Source organism: Taurulus bubalis (genome assembly GCF_910589615.1).
Source record: "Taurulus bubalis genome assembly, chromosome: 11".
NCBI lineage: Eukaryota > Metazoa > Chordata > Actinopteri > Perciformes > Cottidae > Taurulus > Taurulus bubalis.
Window position 1 is genome coordinate 15,375,249 of NC_136599.1, and position 21,038 is coordinate 15,396,286.

The following is a 21,038-nucleotide window of genomic DNA, read 5'->3' on the forward strand; positions in this document are numbered from 1 at the left end:
TCTAAAAGAATAAATGCACACCCTTAAAGTCTGGACACTCACCACCAGGTTACCGATAACCATGACCATCATGAAGACAAGGAGGCACATGCCCTGACCCGCCACCTCCATGCAGTCCCACATGGTCTCAATCCATTCACCGCACAGCACCCGGAAGACGATCAGGAAGGAGTGGAAGAAGTCATTCATGTGCCAGCGGGGCAACTCACACTCAAGAGAGATTTTACACACACAGTCTTTGTAGCTCTTGCCAAACAGCTGCATGCCCACAACAGCAAAGATGAAGACGATGATGGCCAGCACCAGAGTCAGGTTCCCCAAGGCTCCCACCGAGTTACCAATGATCTTGATCAGCATGTTGAGGGTAGGCCAAGACTTGGCCAGCTTAAACACTCTCAGCTGAAGGGGGTGGTTGAAAGTACGAGGGATATGAATTAGTCACACAACATTTTAGCTACGCTAACTTGCAGCTTCAATTCAGTGAAGTAAAAACAGTATGAACATGCAGGTATGTTGCCTGCAAGCACACGCAGTGAATAAAGTAAACTCTGAGCAACACAATTTGCATATTCCAAATGCTAAAATGCTAACTCCATGTGCTTTCTTTATTTAGAGAGGAACTAATGTGAACATTTACCAATCGGAATGACCGCAGCACAGACAAGCCCTCGACGTCAGCCAGAGCCAGCTCCACTAAACTCAGCGTCACAATGAAACCGTCAAAACAGTTCCAGGCCTCCTGGAAGTAGTAATATGGATCCATAGCCACAAGCTTGAAAAGCATCTCCCCTGCAAAGATCCCTGTGAATACCTGGCAGGTTGGAAAGGGAACAGATTTGAACAAATGGCTTTGGCTCAACACCATATTTCACAAGAGATGTGAGAATGTGAAACATGATGGGTTGTGAAATTTGTGATAGATATTGTAATCCATTATCTGCGTTGTGTGCATTATACATGTTAAAGAAACATCGTAATTATCCCAATGGTAACTGCATGCTAATGAATTACCAGTAGGATAAATCTATTTATTCAATAATAATTATAAGAGGAAGCACATCTAGTGTTGGTGTTGTGTATGTATTATGTGTATGCGTATGTATCAGCTGTGTTTAGTTAAGGTTTAATGGCACTTTTAGACACTGTGGTGTCTTAACAGCCCTAATAAATCATTGAGGGTTATCCTCAATCATAGAGCTTATATAATGAATAAACACACATGTATGTCAGTATGTGTGTGTGAGTCTGAGATAAGGACTCATTGCATGAAGGTGATCGACCAATTTCCACCTGTGCCACACATTGGCCTTTTCTAGTAAATTACTCTGGAGAACAAATGGCACTATGCACTGCTTCAATGTAAATTCAAACTTTCCCAAAGTGTGTATCCAAACACAAAACCATAAACTGAGATTTGTGTAATTTGTGAAACATCTCATTTTAGGACACTTGCACAAAATATATTAACACATGTGATACTGAAAAGTAAACAATCATGGTGCCACAGCTGAGATTTGCTCAATATTAAAGTGAAAATGGCCAGGTTGCATTATCCAAGCCATGATTCAGGCACCATTTTAGAGCAGCTCATCGATCAAAAAATATTAATGCAGGCCTCCCACTAGTCAGCAAACCAGCAGAGAGGCAGGCTGATCCCACTGAAACAAACAGCAGCTCAACACAACCAGAGGAGAGAAAGAGAGATAACAGAAGAAGACAGGGAACATGTGTGTCTGAAGAAATGAGAAATCATGGATACAAGAAAACAGCAGGAGGTTTGATAATGTTTTTTTTCTTTCTTTCAACTCTGAATCAGCAAGGAAAGAGCTGCCAATTACGGTCCTAAAAATAACAGCTCCCTATGAGCTGCAAAGAAGAAGCAGAGGAGATTTTTAACCGGTGAATCAGACAAATACATTTTAAAAAAAGAACAAAAAGATTTTCTACTCACCAGATTGCCTACAGACAGCATGTCTTCAAAGTCGGTGGTCATGGGGTAGTGCTCCATGGCCATGAAGAGAGTGTTGAGCACGATACATATGGTGATGGCTAAGTCCACGAAGGGGTCCATGACAATCTGGTTCACAATCTCCTTGATCTTAATCCACTTGGGGGAGCACTCCCAGATCAGGAATGTGTTAGAAAACTTATACCAGCATGGCGGACAGTTTCGCTGAGAATCCTCCAGTTCTGAAGACATAGCGCGGATCACACATCAAAACCAAACATACTATCGTGCTTGAGCATTCCGCATGCAATGGTATCAAATTATAGACAAAATTGTATGCATTGTATGTATCTGGTACTGTTGGATATGCAAAGCAGATAAGCAGGAAATTCATGTCAAACTAATCAACCAATGGGAGCAGCCTAGTTAAAGAATAATGAAAGAGCAGGTTAAATAGCTGGGTTAAAGTGGCAGTACCCTCCACTAGTGTGTTGGTAATGACGCTCATGACACTGTTGGCCCGCTCTTTCCGCCCAAAGGAGGTATTGAGCTGGTCCACAGACACCATCAGGGAGCCCGACAGCTTCTTCTTCACCTCAACCTCAGTAGTCGGCTGTCAGGGGGAGAGGAAGAATCAAGCACCCATGGAGAGCACATGAACACCATCCCACATCACCACCGGTGGCCGGCGGAGGGAAGTGCACAACAGCATTGGCAGGAAAAAGTAGTTGATGATCAGATTTTTGGGGTGGGGGCATGTTCCAATCCTTTCTATATCAATGCTGGTTTCAAGGAAGATGTGTGTATGCTGTAAATGCATGCAGGTCTCAGCCAAAGTGGGAGCAGTGGTCTCGGGCTACTTGACCTAATTGTGTTTGAATGTAATTAGCTCATCCCGATTAAATAATAAATGGATTGTGCGATATTGTGCAGGAGAGAACTGCCTCTGCATGAATGCATTTGCAGTCCTGACATGCAAAAATGGAGGCTTTGCTGCCATTGCAATATAATCATTCGGTTATTGTTTAAAAAAGATCTCCCAAATCTGGCCATTATAATGATACTTGCAAATTGATGCTACTGTATTTTCCTACTTTGAAACCATACAACTTATATTGCAACCATCAAGTCAAGAGCACTGTAAAGAGATCATATGGAGGCAGATAGTTCAGATCCATCCAGTTGTCATGCATGAGCATGCTCCAAGTAAAAGAGAAGGAGAGGAAATTACAGACACCATAGCCATTGTTCTACTGTCTATTTCATGCTTGTTTCTAATTTTGGATTTAGTAAGTAAAATGAGTCAAAACTAATTCACTAATGTTGACCAGGGAGATTTTGGAAAACAGAGAGAGGTAAAGACAGACAAGGACAGCAGCCCTCCTTTTTTCTTGAATTATATATGACTACGGTCTGATTGGATGGTAAGTGTTACGTGTGTATCTGCTTTGGGATATTAACAGTGTATAAGTGAAGCAGATAAAATGTCTGTGGTCCCCTCTGTTTCCTCGGCCTCCTACTGTAGATCTACCCACACAGGCTAGCATAGGACCTGGATGCCTGGAGGAGGAACACATCAACACACTAGAGCATGTTAACTCATCATTATATGCTGTTTGTTCACAAATGGTGGTTCATTACAAGAGTGTGTTAAACAGGAACTTGACATACCACATACCACTCTGTATTATATTAATCAGGCTTTGATGTTTGTGCCAAAATCTAATGTGCCAATGCATGAAGGACAATAGTATCATGTCTGTTTAATTAGTTCCTGTGAGTAGTAAGTATGATTAAGGTGCATGTAGGAATAAGTAATTTGATATGAACATTCAAAACATTAACATTCATTGTTCAAATCAAACAACAAAATTGCCTGGAAGTCACTGATAACCCCAGTTTCACTGGCTATAGTATATTCACTATAAAACATAGCTATTTCTCCATCCTTTGTCTACCGTCGGAGGGCAGCATACATTGCTGGGGAGGGGAGGAGCGAGCGCTTAGCCAAGAGATACATACGGACTTGCAAAGATGACAGAGTAGAGGATAGAGAGCAAGAAAGAAAATAAACGGACGAGAGGGGGCCATGCCTAGTCAGGTCTACTCATTGACTTCCTTACACTGTCGTCAGTAGCTGCCTTATCTATTTTCACCTCAGGCAGAAGGCGTCCACCGGGCCCAGGGCCGATGAGCGACACCACGCCGTTGCAATCCACCGTGCTGTTCCTCTTTCCGTGAAAGCCGCCGTAGCTGTTCCGGCGATAAGGGCTGAACAGGGAGCCCCGGCGCTCCTCAAACTCCTCCACCGTGCTGTGTTCATCATCGGCAAACTCATTCTCTGAGCCCACGTCTTTACCACGGCCCTTGAAACTGAAGATGCTGCTCTTGCTGTTGTGGCGGGACAGGAAAGGCGAGCCGGGTATGCTGAGGAGGGACTGGGGGTAGAAGAAGGATGTGCAGAGGAGACGTTTAGGCGTTTCTGAATTACAATTGATTGCGTCATCATTTTTATGCTGTTTGTCATCAGTTCTGGAGGTCATGATGAAAGGCAACATCTATGAGTTGTGGGAAATGTCATGCAACCAGGACGCTTTTCCCTCAGGAGGCATATTCTGCTGGAGCAATCATGTGACTTAATAAACAAGAGGGAAATACATAATTAGGTCAGTGATATCCTACACTGTCAAGGTCACACACAGGACAGAGATACGGGCAGCTGAAAAAACATGGAGAGAAACATGAATCATGACAACATCAATCTGGGCTGCTTCTAGAATTGATCCAAATATTATTATATTGCTGTATGCTAGCTAAATTGGAATCACTTTTTTTTTTTTACAACAATCCTCTGTTAATATTGCCATTGTGCTTTATCTTATTTGCACTATAAAACACATTATAAGAGCCAGTGGAGCCCTAGTGCGGCCTAAGCAAAGGTGCAGGATTGCTCCATTTGAAACATTCATGTAATCGCTGTGAATAATTCAGGACCTGGACATGTGTTTCTATATCTCTGGCCACTATATGCTCCTCTATATGTGAGTTCGTGCAACGCCACACTATACAATAGCAGCACTCTCAATCTAAAATAATCCTCGCCTGAAAAAGTACAAAGCCACATTTAAAGCGACATTTTTTTCACTGACATTTAGTTTTTATTCATAGAGATAAAAAGCATCTCTTTTTCAATTCTGTGGCTCTGATGTTATGGCATCTTGTTTCTTTTTGTGTTTGGCACTAGTAATTATCACTGAGCCTCAATCAGCATAAAGGGTCAGTTTATCTAAGCTATAAGTGGTATCGAGACAGCTAGCGAGATAGTTTCACTTATATTTGCTGTGAGATTTATGCCACCAACCCATTTCTATGGAAGTAAGCAGAGTTGTGGAACATTAAAAAAACACTGAAAAACTCATTAGGATTTATTTCCAGAGAAAACGTCCCAGTGAAGTTTTTTTCAACTGACCCTTCAGTTGATGCTGAATTGATGCTGATTGCTTTACACAACCAGACACACTATCCTTGTTTTCCTCACCTGGTTCATGATGGAAGACTTTCGACCAAGGCGATTATCAGGGAAACGGAAACGGCTCCTCTTGCTGCCGTCGTCCGACTCTGACTTGACAAACTTCTCGCTGTCGCCTTTCTCCTTCTCCTGCTCTTTCTGCCGCCACTTCTTCTTACGGTTACGACGCTCTTTTGCACTCTTGGAGCTGAGCTTTGACATCTCAGAGGAACTGCATGACAGACGCCCTCCTCCATCATCCTCCACTGCGTCCTCCGACACTGTACCCGCAGAGGTTGCCATGGCAGCCATCTGCAAAGAAACAAACACGTGAAGGAAGTCAGAACAATGATATAACACGACGAAGGAATCGTTCTGTGCTCAATTATGCAGAGGGCTGACCTGGGCGTCTTCCTGATGTCTCTTGAGCTGATCCAGCATGGCCTTGAATTCCTCCTCTTTCCGCAGGCTTTCTTCCATGGTGGCCTGGTTCTGCTCCTCGTAGGCCATGGCCACCACAGCCAAGATCAGATTCACCAAGTAGAACGAGCCCACAAAGATCACCAACACAAAGAAGATCATGTAGGTCTTCCCTGCCGCCCTCAGGGTCTGTTGGGAGGCAGTGGAGCAGGTGTGAGGGTAGAGGGGATAGAACAGCAGAGACATTCATGCCATCTGATACTGAACCCGCTGAGTCAAGCACATCTTTCACAGTGACTCATCAGAAATAAACAGAGGCAGCTGTTGGTGGGGGAAAGACAAAGGGCACAAAGGCCTAATTGGGCATTTCTGGGTGCAAAATGAAACTCAATGTACACGTCTGTGACTTCCTCCAAATAAATGCCTATTTCTGCTCTATGAGTGCTAATATGCTAAAATTAGTTCTACTATCATTTCGTACAATGATGATTTGAAACAAAACCATTCGTTCCTGGTCCACACAGGAATAATCGTATACCCTGTGCCTGTTAAGGTTCTCAGCACCCCTAGGTTGTGCTTGTTCATCAGGGAGAGCCATGAGATATGCATTTTGACCTACTTTTCCATGCACACTATGCCAGCCAGTGCACACCCACTGTGTGTTAGTAGATGGTGGTAACCTTCATTTTAATGCAGGTTTAGAATAATTAATTTACATGTTAATAGAAATGTTCCTCATTTTGTTTTATACACAAAAGTATTTAATGAAACAGAAGGATCCCACATTTGAATTGTATCATTCATCAGCCTCCTTTGGTTTCCCTTTCTAAAGGCAAACTATTGTCATCAGAGAGCAGAGCAAAAAAGAGAGGGCCTCCTGGGATAGAAAACTGAAATTGTGGTTGACATGTAGTGCTGGGAAGTGTATATAACACAACAGTTCCAAGAGAAGTCAAAATGATTGTATTTTAGTCCCACATCAAATCCCATGTGGGCAGGTAAAAAATCCTCAGTTGATAAGATGTCGGATAAATATTTATTCCTTTAAATAACATCCTTCCTAAACACTCCTCATTCTTCTGAAGATACACTAAACAATAGCAGTGAGAGCCTGTAGTTGGGAGCTGAATGTCAACGATAGGAGCAAAAATAGAATTATGACCTGCAATGTTCCCATCAGGTCTCATCTCCCCCATTGGTCATCCTGTAATCCTGAGCTGTTAATATTTCATACTTCCTTCCTTTCACTCTGGAGTGTATGCACAGACTTTGTGTGGAACAGGCTGACAGACAGACAGGATAGAAGTGGCCTGGCTACTGTATGCAGATGAGGTGAATCAATCAAAGAAAATACTAGAGGCAGAATAATCCACCATTTTATGTCTGAAACGTGTAATTGTGTCTTTCACATAAACAGTGAACAACACACATTAGAATGAAGAATGTCTGCCTTTTCTGGGAAACTCAAGACCCACTCACTACCTTGCTCTGTACAACAGGGCTGCAATGATGACTGAGCAATCGTTACAATTTTCATTATTGATAAATCTATAGTGGGTTGATCAAAATGTCAAAAGTTCTGAGAACCCAATGTGACGGCCTTAAATAACTTGAATGGGAAGTCTAAGAATAGAGGGTGGTGTGTGTTGTCCAGATTGTACAGATTGTGTGATTTTGGGCATTGTAAATAAAATGTAATTACATTGTTTTGTTGTATTTAACCAACAGTCTAAAGCTGAAAGATACTCAATTTGCAGTGATATAAAGCAAAGCTGAAGCAAAAGCAGCTATTTTCACATTTGAGGAGCTGGAAATATTTGGCATTTTTGCTAAAAAAGAAAAAAAAAATCACTTACATTCATTGCTTTTCAACGGATCAATGGATCAATTAATCAACTAATCATTGCAGCATCACAATGCAAAATGACTGCTTTAAGGCAGTGGCATTTGAGAACTTGTATTTGTTGTATATGCCTCCTATGAAAAAGCTAAAGGTTTTGACAGCTTTACCAGCATGTAAAGGTTTTCCCAGAAGTCCTGTGTCATGAGTCGGAAGAGAGCCAGGAAGGCCCAGCCGAAGCTGTCAAAGCTGGTGTAGCCGTAGTTTGGATTCCTCCCTGCTTTCATGCATGTGTAGCCCTCCGGGCAGCGGCTGTGGGGTAGCGAAAGAGGGAAAAGAAAGAGAGAGAGAACGGGGCACCCGACCCGAAAATGACTCAGCACTATTTACTTATAATGTAATCTGACTTCAGGCAAATAGAAGAGCTGCAGCAGGTCTTTGTGAGGATCAGCAGCATTCGGAAGAGGGGAGAGAAGGCAACTCACCCAGAGTCGGAGCTGTTCCCACAGAGAAGAGCATCCAACTGGCCAGGCAGGAAGTAGAAATTGGCTGGAGAATAAACAAACAGCCATGGTGAGTAATTTCACTCACATTCTGACGCAGCCACAGTTGTTTATTCTGCAACGGCCTGTACATTCATTCAGACCAATTTATGGCTTCAGTTTGCACATACATTTTCAATTCAATTAATTTAAAACCAATAATCTTTGTCCACTCGGTGCCAAAATGACATATTGTTTTGTCGTTCCAGCATATGGGCTGACTCATGCGCTTAGATTGCTGCCAGCTCACCATCGGTGAAGCCTGGTCTCTACTTACTGTCGTTCATGATGTATTCTTTCCAGTCAAAGCTCTTGGTGGTGTTGATTGGCCAGATTACACACTTGTGGCGCAGGTTGCCCATGAAGAGCTGGAGACCGATGAGGGCAAAAACGCTCAGGCAGAAGACAGTCAGGATCATCACATCCGAAAGTTTCTTCACAGACTGGATCAAAGCGCCCACAATGGTCTTCAGGCCTGGAGGTCACGCACAGAAACCACAAGATGATGCAGGAGATGCTGATGCCACAGGTATGAATATTTTTGAGTAACTACTTCTACTACAAATCTGCTTTAGCAACTAATACTGCTAATATGTTAATCCCTTTTCGGAATCTATCACTGAGAAAATATCCAGTTTTGACTGGATTGAGGTCAAAAGCTGGCAGTGGCAAAACTGTACTGCTTTCATATTAAATTTTATGAAATATATATTTATAACATTTGTTATTGATTTTACACCTTAATGTTATATTGTTTTTCTATTAAATTAATGTGCTGAGCATCTAAACAAAGGTTCGGATTTATATGAATTACATTTAAGATTTAAAACATTTTAATATTAATTTAGTATTAATACATTTTGGACAAATTGACAGATTACAAACACAACATCTGTAGAAACAAAACAAATAGGAAATATTTAGGAGCCTTCCCACTCTTTTCAGATTAATGGAAAATATTGTAACAGATATGAAATCAAAAATACTTTTTGACAGAATAAATTTGCATTTCATTGCCAATGATGGACAAACTGAAAGAGGGGGAAGACTGTAGAAAAGTGAGAGGAAATCCGTAAGGAAAAGAGCACAGCAGCACAAAGAGGGGCCATAAGGAGGACAGAGGCACAGGCAGGGGGGCTGGAAGCCACATGCAGGTCATTTAAACTCCAAGGCTGAACAGGAACAATTCAATGCCGGTGTGGGCACTTTCTTGAACTGTCTTGTATAAGGTGTCATCAGGAAAGCACTGACTCCCCATGCCATGACCCTGCAGCCTGTTTCATTCACACCTTCACTAAGACAAAATAGTTTTACCTTCTGGAATAGGCATCCTCGCTGTGGCAGCATTTACTCGGACCGCGAGGAACTCGTGGTCTCTAAAGGTACAGTGGGCTTTACCAGCTGTACATACTGTAACTTCTTGTAAAATATGGTCTCCATTTTTTATAAAGGATTACAGATTTTGACAATCTAAGTAACACCTCAATTTGCTCGGCAGAGTCAATTAAGAAAAACATTTATATCAAAACAACTTTTCTTATCTAGAAGATGAAAAGATTTCATAGAGCAAAATAAATGAATAAAGTATGTTAAAATAGCAATTGTGGTATTATATTAATGCCCACATAACTTTGTTTTGTAATCTTCTGAATCATGCCCTCCACTGCACTGAACTATTCTCAGATTAACTAAAACTACCTAATACAAGATACATTTTCTCCACTACAGTGCTATGGTCCATCATGAATTATTAGAATAGTTAAAGGAATAGTTCAACATTTGAGAAATGTACATATTCACCCTCTGGCAGAGAATTAGATGAGAAGATTGTTACCACTCACTAGCATCAAGACTGGAAACAGTTAGCCTGGCTCTGCCCAAAGGCAACAACATCAGCCTCATACCACCTCTAAAGCGCACTAAATAATGTGCTATATGTTATTTGTATGTAATTCGTACAAAAACAAAAGTGTGAAATCAGCAGTTCAAAGTCTTACAGAACGCTATGTGTTTCTGGAGCCATGATATAATCCGGCAAATAACCCATTTTAAAAAGGGTTACTGACATGTTGACTCTTTAGTATTTGTACAAATTCAACAAACTTTTTCATCATTGAATCTTAGAAGAGCTGGGAGATGGATTGTTGGACAGAGCCTGGCTACCTGTTTCATAAATGAGTGGTATCAATCGAAGATTATCAAACTATCTGCTAGAAAGTGAATAAACATATATCAAAGAATATAACTATTCCTTTAACAAATCCAAATGTCACCCCCTTTTTGTTTGCACTTAAAGGATTTCCTTTTTCATATTTCCAAATGAATATGCTGTAAAAAAAACAAACATCCACAATGGTTCTTTTGAGTAAGCAAGACATCTGTTCCACATCCTCTATCAATAGATAGGTAGATGTGTGGTCAGTGTCACTCAAAAAGGTCAAGAGGTCATTCAACCATCCCATCTGCGTGCCCAACCTCTGCAATGTCAGCACACAGTTTATTTTTCTCTGTAGTATATCATTCAAGTAAGTCGCAAAATAAAATCAATAATCAAACTAAAAAATAAAGTGAAGGCAAATCAAACTTTCAATGCCATTTGTCAGCCAAGCTCTTATAGGCTAATATTGTAAAAGCAAGTGACTGAAAAGCATCATGCAGCATAAGAGATATGTTCACAAGCTAGGCTTGGCAGTCTTCATACATAAATAATTGGTGTATGCTGTGGATCTCTCTAAGAGCTATGCCATTTCTCATATGAACATCAACATACAGTATACAAGGTGTGTTCTGTATCCCAAAACACATAGAATCCTTTATTTCCAATTAAATCACTAGTTCTAAATGTGTTTTAATTTAACTTGCACTTTCATTTTGGTAATAGTAGAACCTGAAGGCAAATTTCTGAAGGTATGATCTATTTTTAGCTGATAAATATACCATGTATATTCACTTAATTTTTGTTTTTCTTAAAATGAGAAGATTCTATCAACAATTGTCTTTGCAACAAAACAGGGCATTTGCTTATTCTTCAGGCTGGTGATGAAGAAGTGAGTTAAAGCTATTTCTGAAGACACACAGCGGCCTTGGAAACGGGCCTCATAATGAGAGTGCTACTAGGGCAGAAGAGAGTGCAGACACTTTGGAGGGCCCTAGAGGAGACTGCAAAGCCTATCAAAAATGTATTAGTACCATTTTTGATAATTTTGGAGGAAAAATAAATCAAAAAATGGTTGTCTCCAATTATTTTGCTGTTGCTTAAATCATAATTGTAATCATAATAATAGTGAGTAGAAAAGAAAGGGTGAGAGGATCAGCCTTCGTGTTTAAACTGAGTCTCACCTGGAATGACAGAGATAGTTTTCAATGCTCGGAGAACTCTGAATGTTCTCAGCGCAGATACATTGCCCAGGTCCACAAACTCTGTTATATATCTGAAATAGGGGAAGGATCACACACAGAACAAACACGATGACAATAACCACACACGCCAAGAGCACAACACCACCGAACCAGGAGGAAACGACGCCACTCACAGAGCCTGTCCACTGAGGAGAAGGGTGGAAGGTAAAAGGAAAGAAGACACACACACCTAACACCGACCCCAACCCAACCGTCCCCTGCCCCATCCTGTCTTACCTGGAATTACAGAAATAGTTTTCAATGCCCTCAACACCCTGAACGTGCGCAGAGCTGAGACATTGCCTAGGTTTACAAACTCTGTTATATACCTGCAGGATCAAACCAGAGTTACAACAGCTTGTTATTTACATGAAGATATGAGGTGGAAAGGTAAATTCACACACTGATGGGCAATGTGACAGCTCTACAAACAATGAAGACGCATTCTAGATGCTGGTGATCATTAATTGGAATGTATATTTAATCATGTAGAAGAAGGTAAATCTGTATTATAAATACTGGCTGGTATATAGTCGACGGGGAACTCTGGGCCTTAAATTGAATGTTGCAGACTGAAAGAGAAACGGTGAATGAGAGGTGAGAGTTTGAGGACGATAAATCGGATGAATGGGACTGAGATGTGGGTGTTGTTAGGGAGGCCGCAGAGTGTCGAATGGAAACCTTCAATTCCCAAAGAGAAAATCTCAGATCAATGGAGGAAACACAGAAGATGGGTTATCAGACAGAAAGAAAGGAAAAAGTAAGAAAGACAGAAGGATGAACAATCATCTATAGCACTGAAAACTCAATTTCTTAACCCATCCTTTTTAACAAAATAAATGGCAATATATGTGCACATTATTTCATTTCTATAATACAGGGACAGTCTGAATTACAAGAAAAATACTTACGCCATCGAAATGACCATGAAATCCAGCCAGTTCCATGGATCTCTAAGGAATGTAAACCCGTCTATACAGAATCCTCGTGCGGTGATTTTTACAAGAGACTCAAATGTATAAATGCCTGTGAATGTGTACCTGCAAAGAAAAAAGTGTTGACAGAATCAGTTCACCAGGCTGAATCAAAGCTCCCTCACATCTATAAGGCTGCACCCTTAATAGCTGTTAAAAAAATAGAGATAAATACAGGATACATTTGGGATAATAAAGTCAGGTAGATTGTTACATATATTATGTGAATATTTGGCTAGATCCAGTTTGTGCCTCTCATATGTTACCATTACATTCTGGCCTTTTCAAAGATAGCTGGGGTTTTTTCTTTGTAAAATTGGATACTCAGCTTTAATCCGATATATAGTATATTTTACTTTATTGTAATTTTATTTCATCCCTGTTGCTTCTTTATATATTTTATCTTGTGTGTTTATTTGTATCTTCAAGTTGTACGGCGCTACTATGACTATGGGATTAATAAAGTATCTATCTATCTATCTATCTATCTATCTATCTATCTATCTATCTATCTATCTATCTATCTATCTATCTATCTATCTAAGGTAGTAATAGACTGAGGCAGAACACATAGGCTAGCAGTTAGCATGCATTTAATGTGTTGGCTGAATATATTAAATGTGTACTTACTCTACTTGTTTTGACCACTCGGGAGGATCACTAAAGGTCATGAATATACAGTTGGTCAAAATAGTACACATAATGATCATGCTGAAAAGAGTGAGGAGTATGTTAAGGAAAATGTGGACGATAGAAGCAATCACAAACATCATAGATCTCATCAAACCTCATTGAAAATGTAAAACAGCAATAGAAAATATCTACAGTACCTACAGTATGCATCCAATGTGATTTCTGTGGTCCAGTGAACTTCAACTTCCCTCAACGCAAAGTGTTTATGTCACAAAACCTTCACATAGCACTTAACAGGAGGTGGTTTTGTTTGCTCGCTACCACATGGGCCATTATTTTACCCATGAAACATTTAAATAGTTTATATTTAGTGAAAATACAATGGCATAAACAAAGCAATAAGATGTTTTAAAGCTGCAATGATTTCAGTGCAGAGAGAAAACAAGGAAAACCTCACTTGGCTTTAAGCCTACGTGAAGCCAGAGGTTCGTAATAGCTGTGGCTAAGAATAGCAGGAGATTCGGTAAATAGAGGGAGAAAGCAATAAATATAGAGTATAAAAGGGTTTAGTTTTTGTTATCAGTATTGCTGTTTCTCCAAACAGTCACAAAGGGAAAATATCTACATTGCAACCAAATGTACATTTATCATGTTGGGAGGGGGAGAAAGCAAATATGCTGTTAGAATTTACTGAGACAAATGTGTCACTACATTATACATCTTTGTTGTATAATACTTCCACATTTGAAAAATAAAAATAAATAAATGTATGCTTTGATATTATATAACATTGTCGTGTAATTTCCATAATTAACGAGACATATTCAGCTGAAATAATATTTTAAAATAAAGATAATGCTGTTGTGTACAAACATACAGCAAATGCATCAAATAAATATGTGATGTATTAAGTTATATTATGTCATATCATATATTATAACTATTGGTATTTTATTGTCGCAAAATTATTTTGTTATCGTTTGGTGTTCTTGTATCAAAATCGTGCTCCTCGTCTCTCTTTTGATCTTTTTCTGCAGTCTAAATTTAGGATATTTTTGATGATGATGGGGGTGGTAACGTTAGTTTCTAGCAGAGATATATCATGGGAGGAGGAGTGTGTTTGAAAAAAAAGTCCCTTTCCAAGAATGTGTCTGAGGTCTAGCATTAATTCATCCACTTCTTCCTCGTCCTGGATATGTGTCACATAACGGACGGTAACTGCCGTGACTCAAGTTGTGACTGTGGTAAAAGCAGATATGCTGTCATTCATTAAATGTTAGACATGCTAGCTGTAGAGCCTGACAATAGCATTCTTGACATTTCATAAACCATCATTTTCTGTAATCTGACATGCTATTAGTTCTTACCTAACCTCCTACCGATTGTCTGCATCCTCTCCTGTGGTTATAGTCACAGGAAACATCAATTGCAGTATGAGCAGAAAGACAGAACATATCATCATGAATAATACACATGAACAGGAAACTATTTTGTCTTTGCCGTTAAGACACCATTTCAAAGGATATGCATGTATCAAAATTTTAATAGCTACTCGCCTAACCGGATTTAAAGGATTTATGAAGTACAAGGCAGATGTGGCACTAAAACGGAAGATTGTCTTCCCTCTATTTAGCACTATAAATGTCTGTGAAGAGAGAGAGAGAGAGAGAGAGAGAGAGAGAGAGAGGGGGGGGGGGGGGGGGGGGGGGTGGGGGGGAGAAAGAGAGAGTATTAATCACTTAACAGTCAGATAAAAATACACATTTCAGCAAATGTACAATAGTATAGATCTCTAAAACATGAAACAAAAGCAATTGAATTTGATTCAAAAATAAATATGTCATCCTTTTTATGTATAGCAAGCTTCTTCTCTGCATACATATATGTCAGCATACATAACTCATAAACATGTGTAGATAATATGTAAAAGATAATACGTGCATTTGCTTATAATGTAAATTGGGCATATTCTGTCGCATAAAAATGATCTGAACACGTTTAGACAGAGTGAAAATGGCTGCCAGGATGTTTCTGATGTTGGTATGTTGTCCCAGTCACTCAGTGCCATCCTGCACATTACAGCTTTGGTGGTTTTAAGCGAAGGAAACAAGCAAAACCAAGAAGGACGGACAAGCCTCTTTCTGTGGATAACCTCGTAATTGTTTAAATAAAACATGGCAATTTGCATGAAACTTTAATGAGACTCTGTGATATGGGCCCTTGTGCTTTTAACAAGGCAACCCTCACTACATTAAGCCCTGCAGAGCTACCAACTCACTAGTGCTGAAGGCTGGAGACAGTGAAGTCAAAAGAGAGAGGAGGAGGAGGAGGAGGAGGAGGAGGAGGAGGAGGAGGAAGAAGAATGGGAAGGGAGACGTACAGTAAGAGGTCTCGTGGTAGTCACATGACTACATGTAATTTGTGCACTTCTAACAGAAATTAAGTGCATGTGTTAAATGTTGTTAACAAGAAACGTAAACATCTTAAGAGAGGAGCATGGAACCGAAACGGGGAGGCTTTCTTCCCGGAGGACGAGACACAGATCTGTCACATGACCTCCCAGATATTAATTTGACAACTCAGAACAAGCCAGTAAAAGCTAGATATTACTCTCTAGTTACTATTATAGGTCAGAGCAGCAGCCTCTCCCAAGTGCTAATACTCTCATATATACTGGAAATATTCCCAGTCTACACCATGGGCACCAATAATGACAGTGACATACATGGATGTGTCCCAGATGCTGGTGGCATGTCATGTTTGTTAAATACAACCATTTCACACATATGTTGTGTACATATGCACAAATATATACTGTACACAAACGCGTGCACACGCACACACGACCTGATATGTGCACACAAACCAGAATGCACAAAGCTCAAAAATGAACAAGCGAGGTTAACATCCACACACATGCACATGGCTGCTATATATGCCGGGAGTCTTTTTTTGTAACGCATGACTAAACTGCTGCAAAGCTACTGAAAATTTCATAATCCAGAGCTGAGCAAAGAGGAGAGCAGAGGAAAGGAAAGGCAGAAAACGGGGGAGATGAAGAGCGAATGAAGCAGGCAGGCAGGCAACAACTGTGGCAGCAGCAGGCTGAGGAGAAGCAGGGCGGAGGCAGCCAGAGCGAGAGAGCTGGGCAGAAGACAGAGAAGAGGGTGGATGGGCGTGTGGGGGGATGGGCGGGAGACAGAGAGGTAACGAGAGCGGCTTCAGCACAGACGCGCTCCAGCCACCAGGCATGGCTGCAAGGGGGCCACAGCAGCAATTCAATGAGCCCCCTTCTTTCAACCCGTGTGGTAAATGGTAAATGGACTGCATTTTATGGCCCGAGAGACTCACATTCACACACACACATGAATACAGCTGGCATAGGGCTCAGCTGCCATGCCAGGTGCTAACCTGCTCATGTTTTCCGTGTCACTGCCATTTTACATCCAAAAAGCCTGGTATCTTTGTGGGTGAAAATAAGACTTTCTACATATATATATGTGCAAATATCTGGACACATGCTGATATATTCCCTACACTGATCTACATATTGTTCTTTTAGATTACTAAAATAGTAGATAGTACTTTATCATTACTATACCATGGTCCTTCACAGTCATCTTTGACTTTTGAGATAATATCAGCATAATGATTCATCTTTAATCCACACAAAGGAGAACAGATGAGCACATATTGCATATCCTCCGATACACGTACACAGGTTTTGTGGAGGAAAGCATTTATGTCCCTGATTTTATTCGTGCACATCTCGTAAAGCTCTTTTTCTGTGAGAAAGTTTTGCACCTTCAGATCTTCCCCCAGCAAAACACATTTCAGTGAGCCTGGCTGCAGCAAGAAGGAGAGCAAGTGTGCTCATGCATCCTTGCACATGTCGCCCATTTCATTCCTGTCCTCACTTCATCCCCCCACCCCCATCTCTATCACTCGTTACCTTCTCCTTGAAAAATATCTGTTTCACCGGCCTTGTATATTGACACCGGGCTTGGCCTGGCTCAGCATGGCATGGCATGGCCTGGCCTGGCCTTGCCCGGCTACGACCACCAGCCAAGTGGGGAGGGCTGAATGCTGCGTCATCACCCAGCCAGCCGGGCAGCCCTCTGTACCAGCTATGAGACAATCTAAAGGAGCCACAACTGAACATATGTGAAGAGGAAGATGAACTGCTTTCCTTTATAGCCCGACCCTGCGAGAAATACATCCCGAACCGGCTCGCCACCTCTCAGTGACAAAGACATAGAGAGCAACGTTGTTCCATCAAGGTCACCACCTGATCTGATGTCATGGCCGCTCAAGCTGCCAGAACCAAAGAAGCATTGGCTCCCTTTGGCAAGACTAGATCGAGGGCCATAATTAGATTTCCCTGAAGCTGAGAGCTGACAGGACTGCTGGTAAAAGCTAGCGCAGCAGAGACCAGGAGCCAAACACAAGATGCACAAAGAGCCTCGCATGACTCGCATTTATCGGTGACAGTAATGCATGGACGTGTGTGGAGAAAAAGACAAGTGAGTTGTGTGTCAGTATCGATGGAAATGTTTACCGCATGTCATCTGAATCGTGTCTCCTTCTTGTGAACTGGACTGGAGAGTTACATAACAGTCAGCGTGCACGGTGTAAAGACAGGGAGTTATAAGACAGAAGCAGATGGAGAGACAGATACAGTGTACCTGAATGTACACACACACACGCACACACATTCATTCACACACACACACACACACACACACACATATCTAAACAAATCTGTTGAGCGAATGATGACGACTAACTAGATTATCACAAGCTTGTTTCTTTAGGTAAGACTTGTTATATTTTAATGTACACTGTGGACAGGCACTGAGTTATACAACACCACGAAAGTGCAGCAGTAGTTAAAAGAATATGTGATTGGAGATACCATTTTGAATAGAAATGCCAATTTTGTTACATCATTCTTTGCTAAAAATAGATACCAAAATGACGTTAATATGCGAGATGATTTTGGCCTTACTCAGTCCTGTTTATAAACACACCAGTATTAAACTGACCTCAGTACGCTTAGCAATTAATTAATGCTTCAGTAAAGATGGACTTTTATGATAAGATGTCTTGTTTATTTCTAAAGAAACAAAAGGGTTCCTACTGTTGAACACAGAATATAGAAACACTACCGTGCATAGATGGCGCAGATTTCAAGGACGTTTTTAACTTTCCTGAGCTGTCATTTCACCCTCTATCAATACCTGGGCGTTATGGTCTTATATGTTATATGTATAAATCATTTTTATTCAGAGGCCGACTGGTTCGACAAGAGCAAGACACAGACATAAATACAGTCTCCTTTAACAGTTTTGGTTGACAGGTACACAAGATGGAAACTCTCAAGGTCATCCAGCCGTCCTCACACTGAGTATCAGGGATGATAGAAACCCCAGAGAGACACGTGTCTCATCTAAGACAACCAGAGTTCTCTAAGCCGATTGCTGCTGCTTTTCTCTCCTGCCAGAAATTAATTGTTGAGCAATTAGAAAAGTCTGTCATGTGGAACAACGGTCTTTCAACAGTTACAGCTTCTGACCTTTTCCCCAAAGCCCTGCGAGCACATCGGAGATACAGCAACAGCCCCCTCAACAGCTCGAGAGCTCCATGATTCTCACACTCCCCAAAGGTCTTCAAGTAGGAAAACATAATTACATTCTGCAACCTAATCATGAAATTAAAATAACCGTAAACACAGCACAGCCGTAAGCCAACCGTCACAAACCAAACAACGTCTCGTCCTTGTCTGAGTAAATTCCATCCATAATGTATGACTCACCTCTACATCATGAGGCTACTCATCTACTGACCATTGTGTGAGAAATTAATTAGTATGTTTGGACTCGACTGATATAGTAGAACACCTGTCTATCTGTGTAAGCATCGAAATTGGTGTGTATGCTGATCAATGTGGGGAAAATATCACCAGGACCACATGTGCACTATGTTCTTGTTGCAGTTCCATTTAAATGACAACCATCTTGATCTTAATATGTTCTAAATAATATCCTTCTGAAGCAAATAAGTAATGAAACAGAAATGACTCAATCTGAAAAACCACACCTCAACTGACTTTGCTATCAAAATTAAGAGAGGCACAAGAGACGAGTTGTGATGTAATGCAATGTAATTCTGGCAATATAGAGATAGTATTAGAGAGGATTTTCACATATACAGTTTTTATATGAGAGTTTGGACGCCTGAGTTAGAGGGCCAAATAGCATCGTAAATAGGACTGGGTATCTATGGAAAGTTTGTGATACCAATACTTGAGTAATATTACTATATTTTGGATTCTACCAGAAAATACTGAGGTTTGACACCGAGACCTAGTCAGAAACATCCTTTGGTTTAAACAACTCTGCTAAATGTGTGTTGATAACATCACTGCGCATGATCTGTGTGTGTTTGCAAGCTCACTTTCTGAGAATTCAGGTAGAATGGGTCCAGATCCTCCAATGGTACCGCCACCAGTCCCTTAGGGATGTCCCCATAGATGTAGGGCAGGCTCTTCCCAGCCTCCAGGTCGCCGTTGGGCTTGGGCTTGTTCTCGTCATCATCATCGCGGTAGCTGCTGTCCTGCTTGGGTGGCTTCTTGTTCTTCTCCTCATTGATGCGCAGCTCAATAGTCACCAAAGATTCCAAAGTAAACTTCTTGAAGCTATTAGGTCCTGGCGGTGCAATAGTGGGTGCAGCCATGTTTTCATCCTGCAGCTACCTGGTCTTTAGGTGTGTACCATCCACAGTAGCAGCTCTGCAGGAGGTGCAGACAAGAGGAAAAGTTAACCACAATATTTTTTTAAAGACCTATTACCTGGGATGTTAAACAAGTGAACACTATAATCAAAATGTATCTATAAAATTGTACTTTTCAGCCATAATCCTAGACTTTTTCTTTGAGCATAGGAAGATGTTTGGAATAAGTGACCAGATAAGGCCGGGTCACAAACACACAAATGAATGCATGTTTATGCAAACACGTTTCCAGATTGAGATCAGACGTTGTGATGTTAAAAGTGGAGAAAAAAATGTCCTCTCTCTGGTTTTGTAATAGTAAATAAATGACTATAGATAACATAGAGTACTACAAAAAAAGTGGCTGGCTAAATGTTGTAGCTTTGCCAAATTATCTATTTATAATTTTACCATTTATCAAACTGCTTTGTTTTCCTTTATCCAAATGAATGTTGATAAGAAAAAGCAGGCGATAAATAGCAGCCAAGAGCAAAAGACTTTTGCACAAAGAAAAATGCTCAGACGCCTATGAGTGTAGTGTTTACTTCAATGTTTACTTTGGTCTCCAACACTTGCCACCTATGGACAAGTATTCATAATGTCCAGAACAATGATACATCTAATACATGATATGATATATCTAACTGGTATCTTAAAATAGGCTCAGTGACTTGAATACATGTATAGATAAATTAGATTTAAGACTATACTGAGGTCATGGCCAGTGGACCTTAGGTATGTTTATATAGTTTATATAATATATTGTAGGTTTGGGAAGAAAGATGTAGTTATGTTCCTTGTCGCTATAATTTCTTCTTTGTCAGATATTTTTGTTTTGATGCGAATCTTAAGATCTTTCAGGGACTTTAAAAAAAGCAAAATGTATGTATTTTACATACCAGAGACATTCAGCTTTGCCATGTCTTATGTTCAGGCAACAACAGTATATAGTCAAGGTGTAACTAATTATTAGCCAATACTCCTCCCTCCAATGTTTGAAACT

At 40.6% G+C, this 21,038-nt stretch overlaps 1 protein-coding gene across 9 annotated transcripts in view; it reads right to left on the reverse strand.

Moving 5' to 3' along the window:
* The window catches only part of scn8aa (sodium channel, voltage gated, type VIII, alpha subunit a), a gene marked incomplete at both ends in the record, with an annotated part of 36,413 nt that extends 16,414 nt beyond the window's left edge, over positions 1–19,999 (reverse strand). For 2 of the 9 annotated variants that reach the window (XM_079226805.1, XM_079226804.1), the window contains 15 exons: positions 43–399; positions 638–811; positions 1,952–2,190; positions 2,426–2,561; positions 4,072–4,386; positions 5,487–5,768; positions 5,859–6,065; positions 7,887–8,028; positions 8,202–8,265; positions 8,536–8,733; positions 11,598–11,689; positions 12,569–12,697; positions 13,262–13,342; positions 14,776–14,909; positions 19,721–19,999. In XM_079226805.1, the coding sequence (XP_079082931.1) occupies positions 43–399; positions 638–811; positions 1,952–2,190; positions 2,426–2,561; positions 4,072–4,386; positions 5,487–5,768; positions 5,859–6,065; positions 7,887–8,028; positions 8,202–8,265; positions 8,536–8,733; positions 11,598–11,689; positions 12,569–12,697; positions 13,262–13,342; positions 14,776–14,909; positions 19,721–19,999 (2,829 nt within the window). Of the gene's footprint in view, positions 1–42; positions 400–637; positions 812–1,951; positions 2,191–2,425; positions 2,562–4,071; positions 4,387–5,486; positions 5,769–5,858; positions 6,066–7,886; positions 8,029–8,201; positions 8,266–8,535; positions 8,734–11,597; positions 11,690–11,894; positions 11,987–12,568; positions 12,698–13,261; positions 13,343–14,775; positions 14,910–19,720 lie in introns of all 9 variants that reach the window. The other 7 variants (XM_079226809.1, XM_079226810.1, XM_079226806.1 and 4 more) reach the window with 7 other exon arrangements.
* Positions 20,000–21,038: the final 1,039 nt, after the last annotated feature.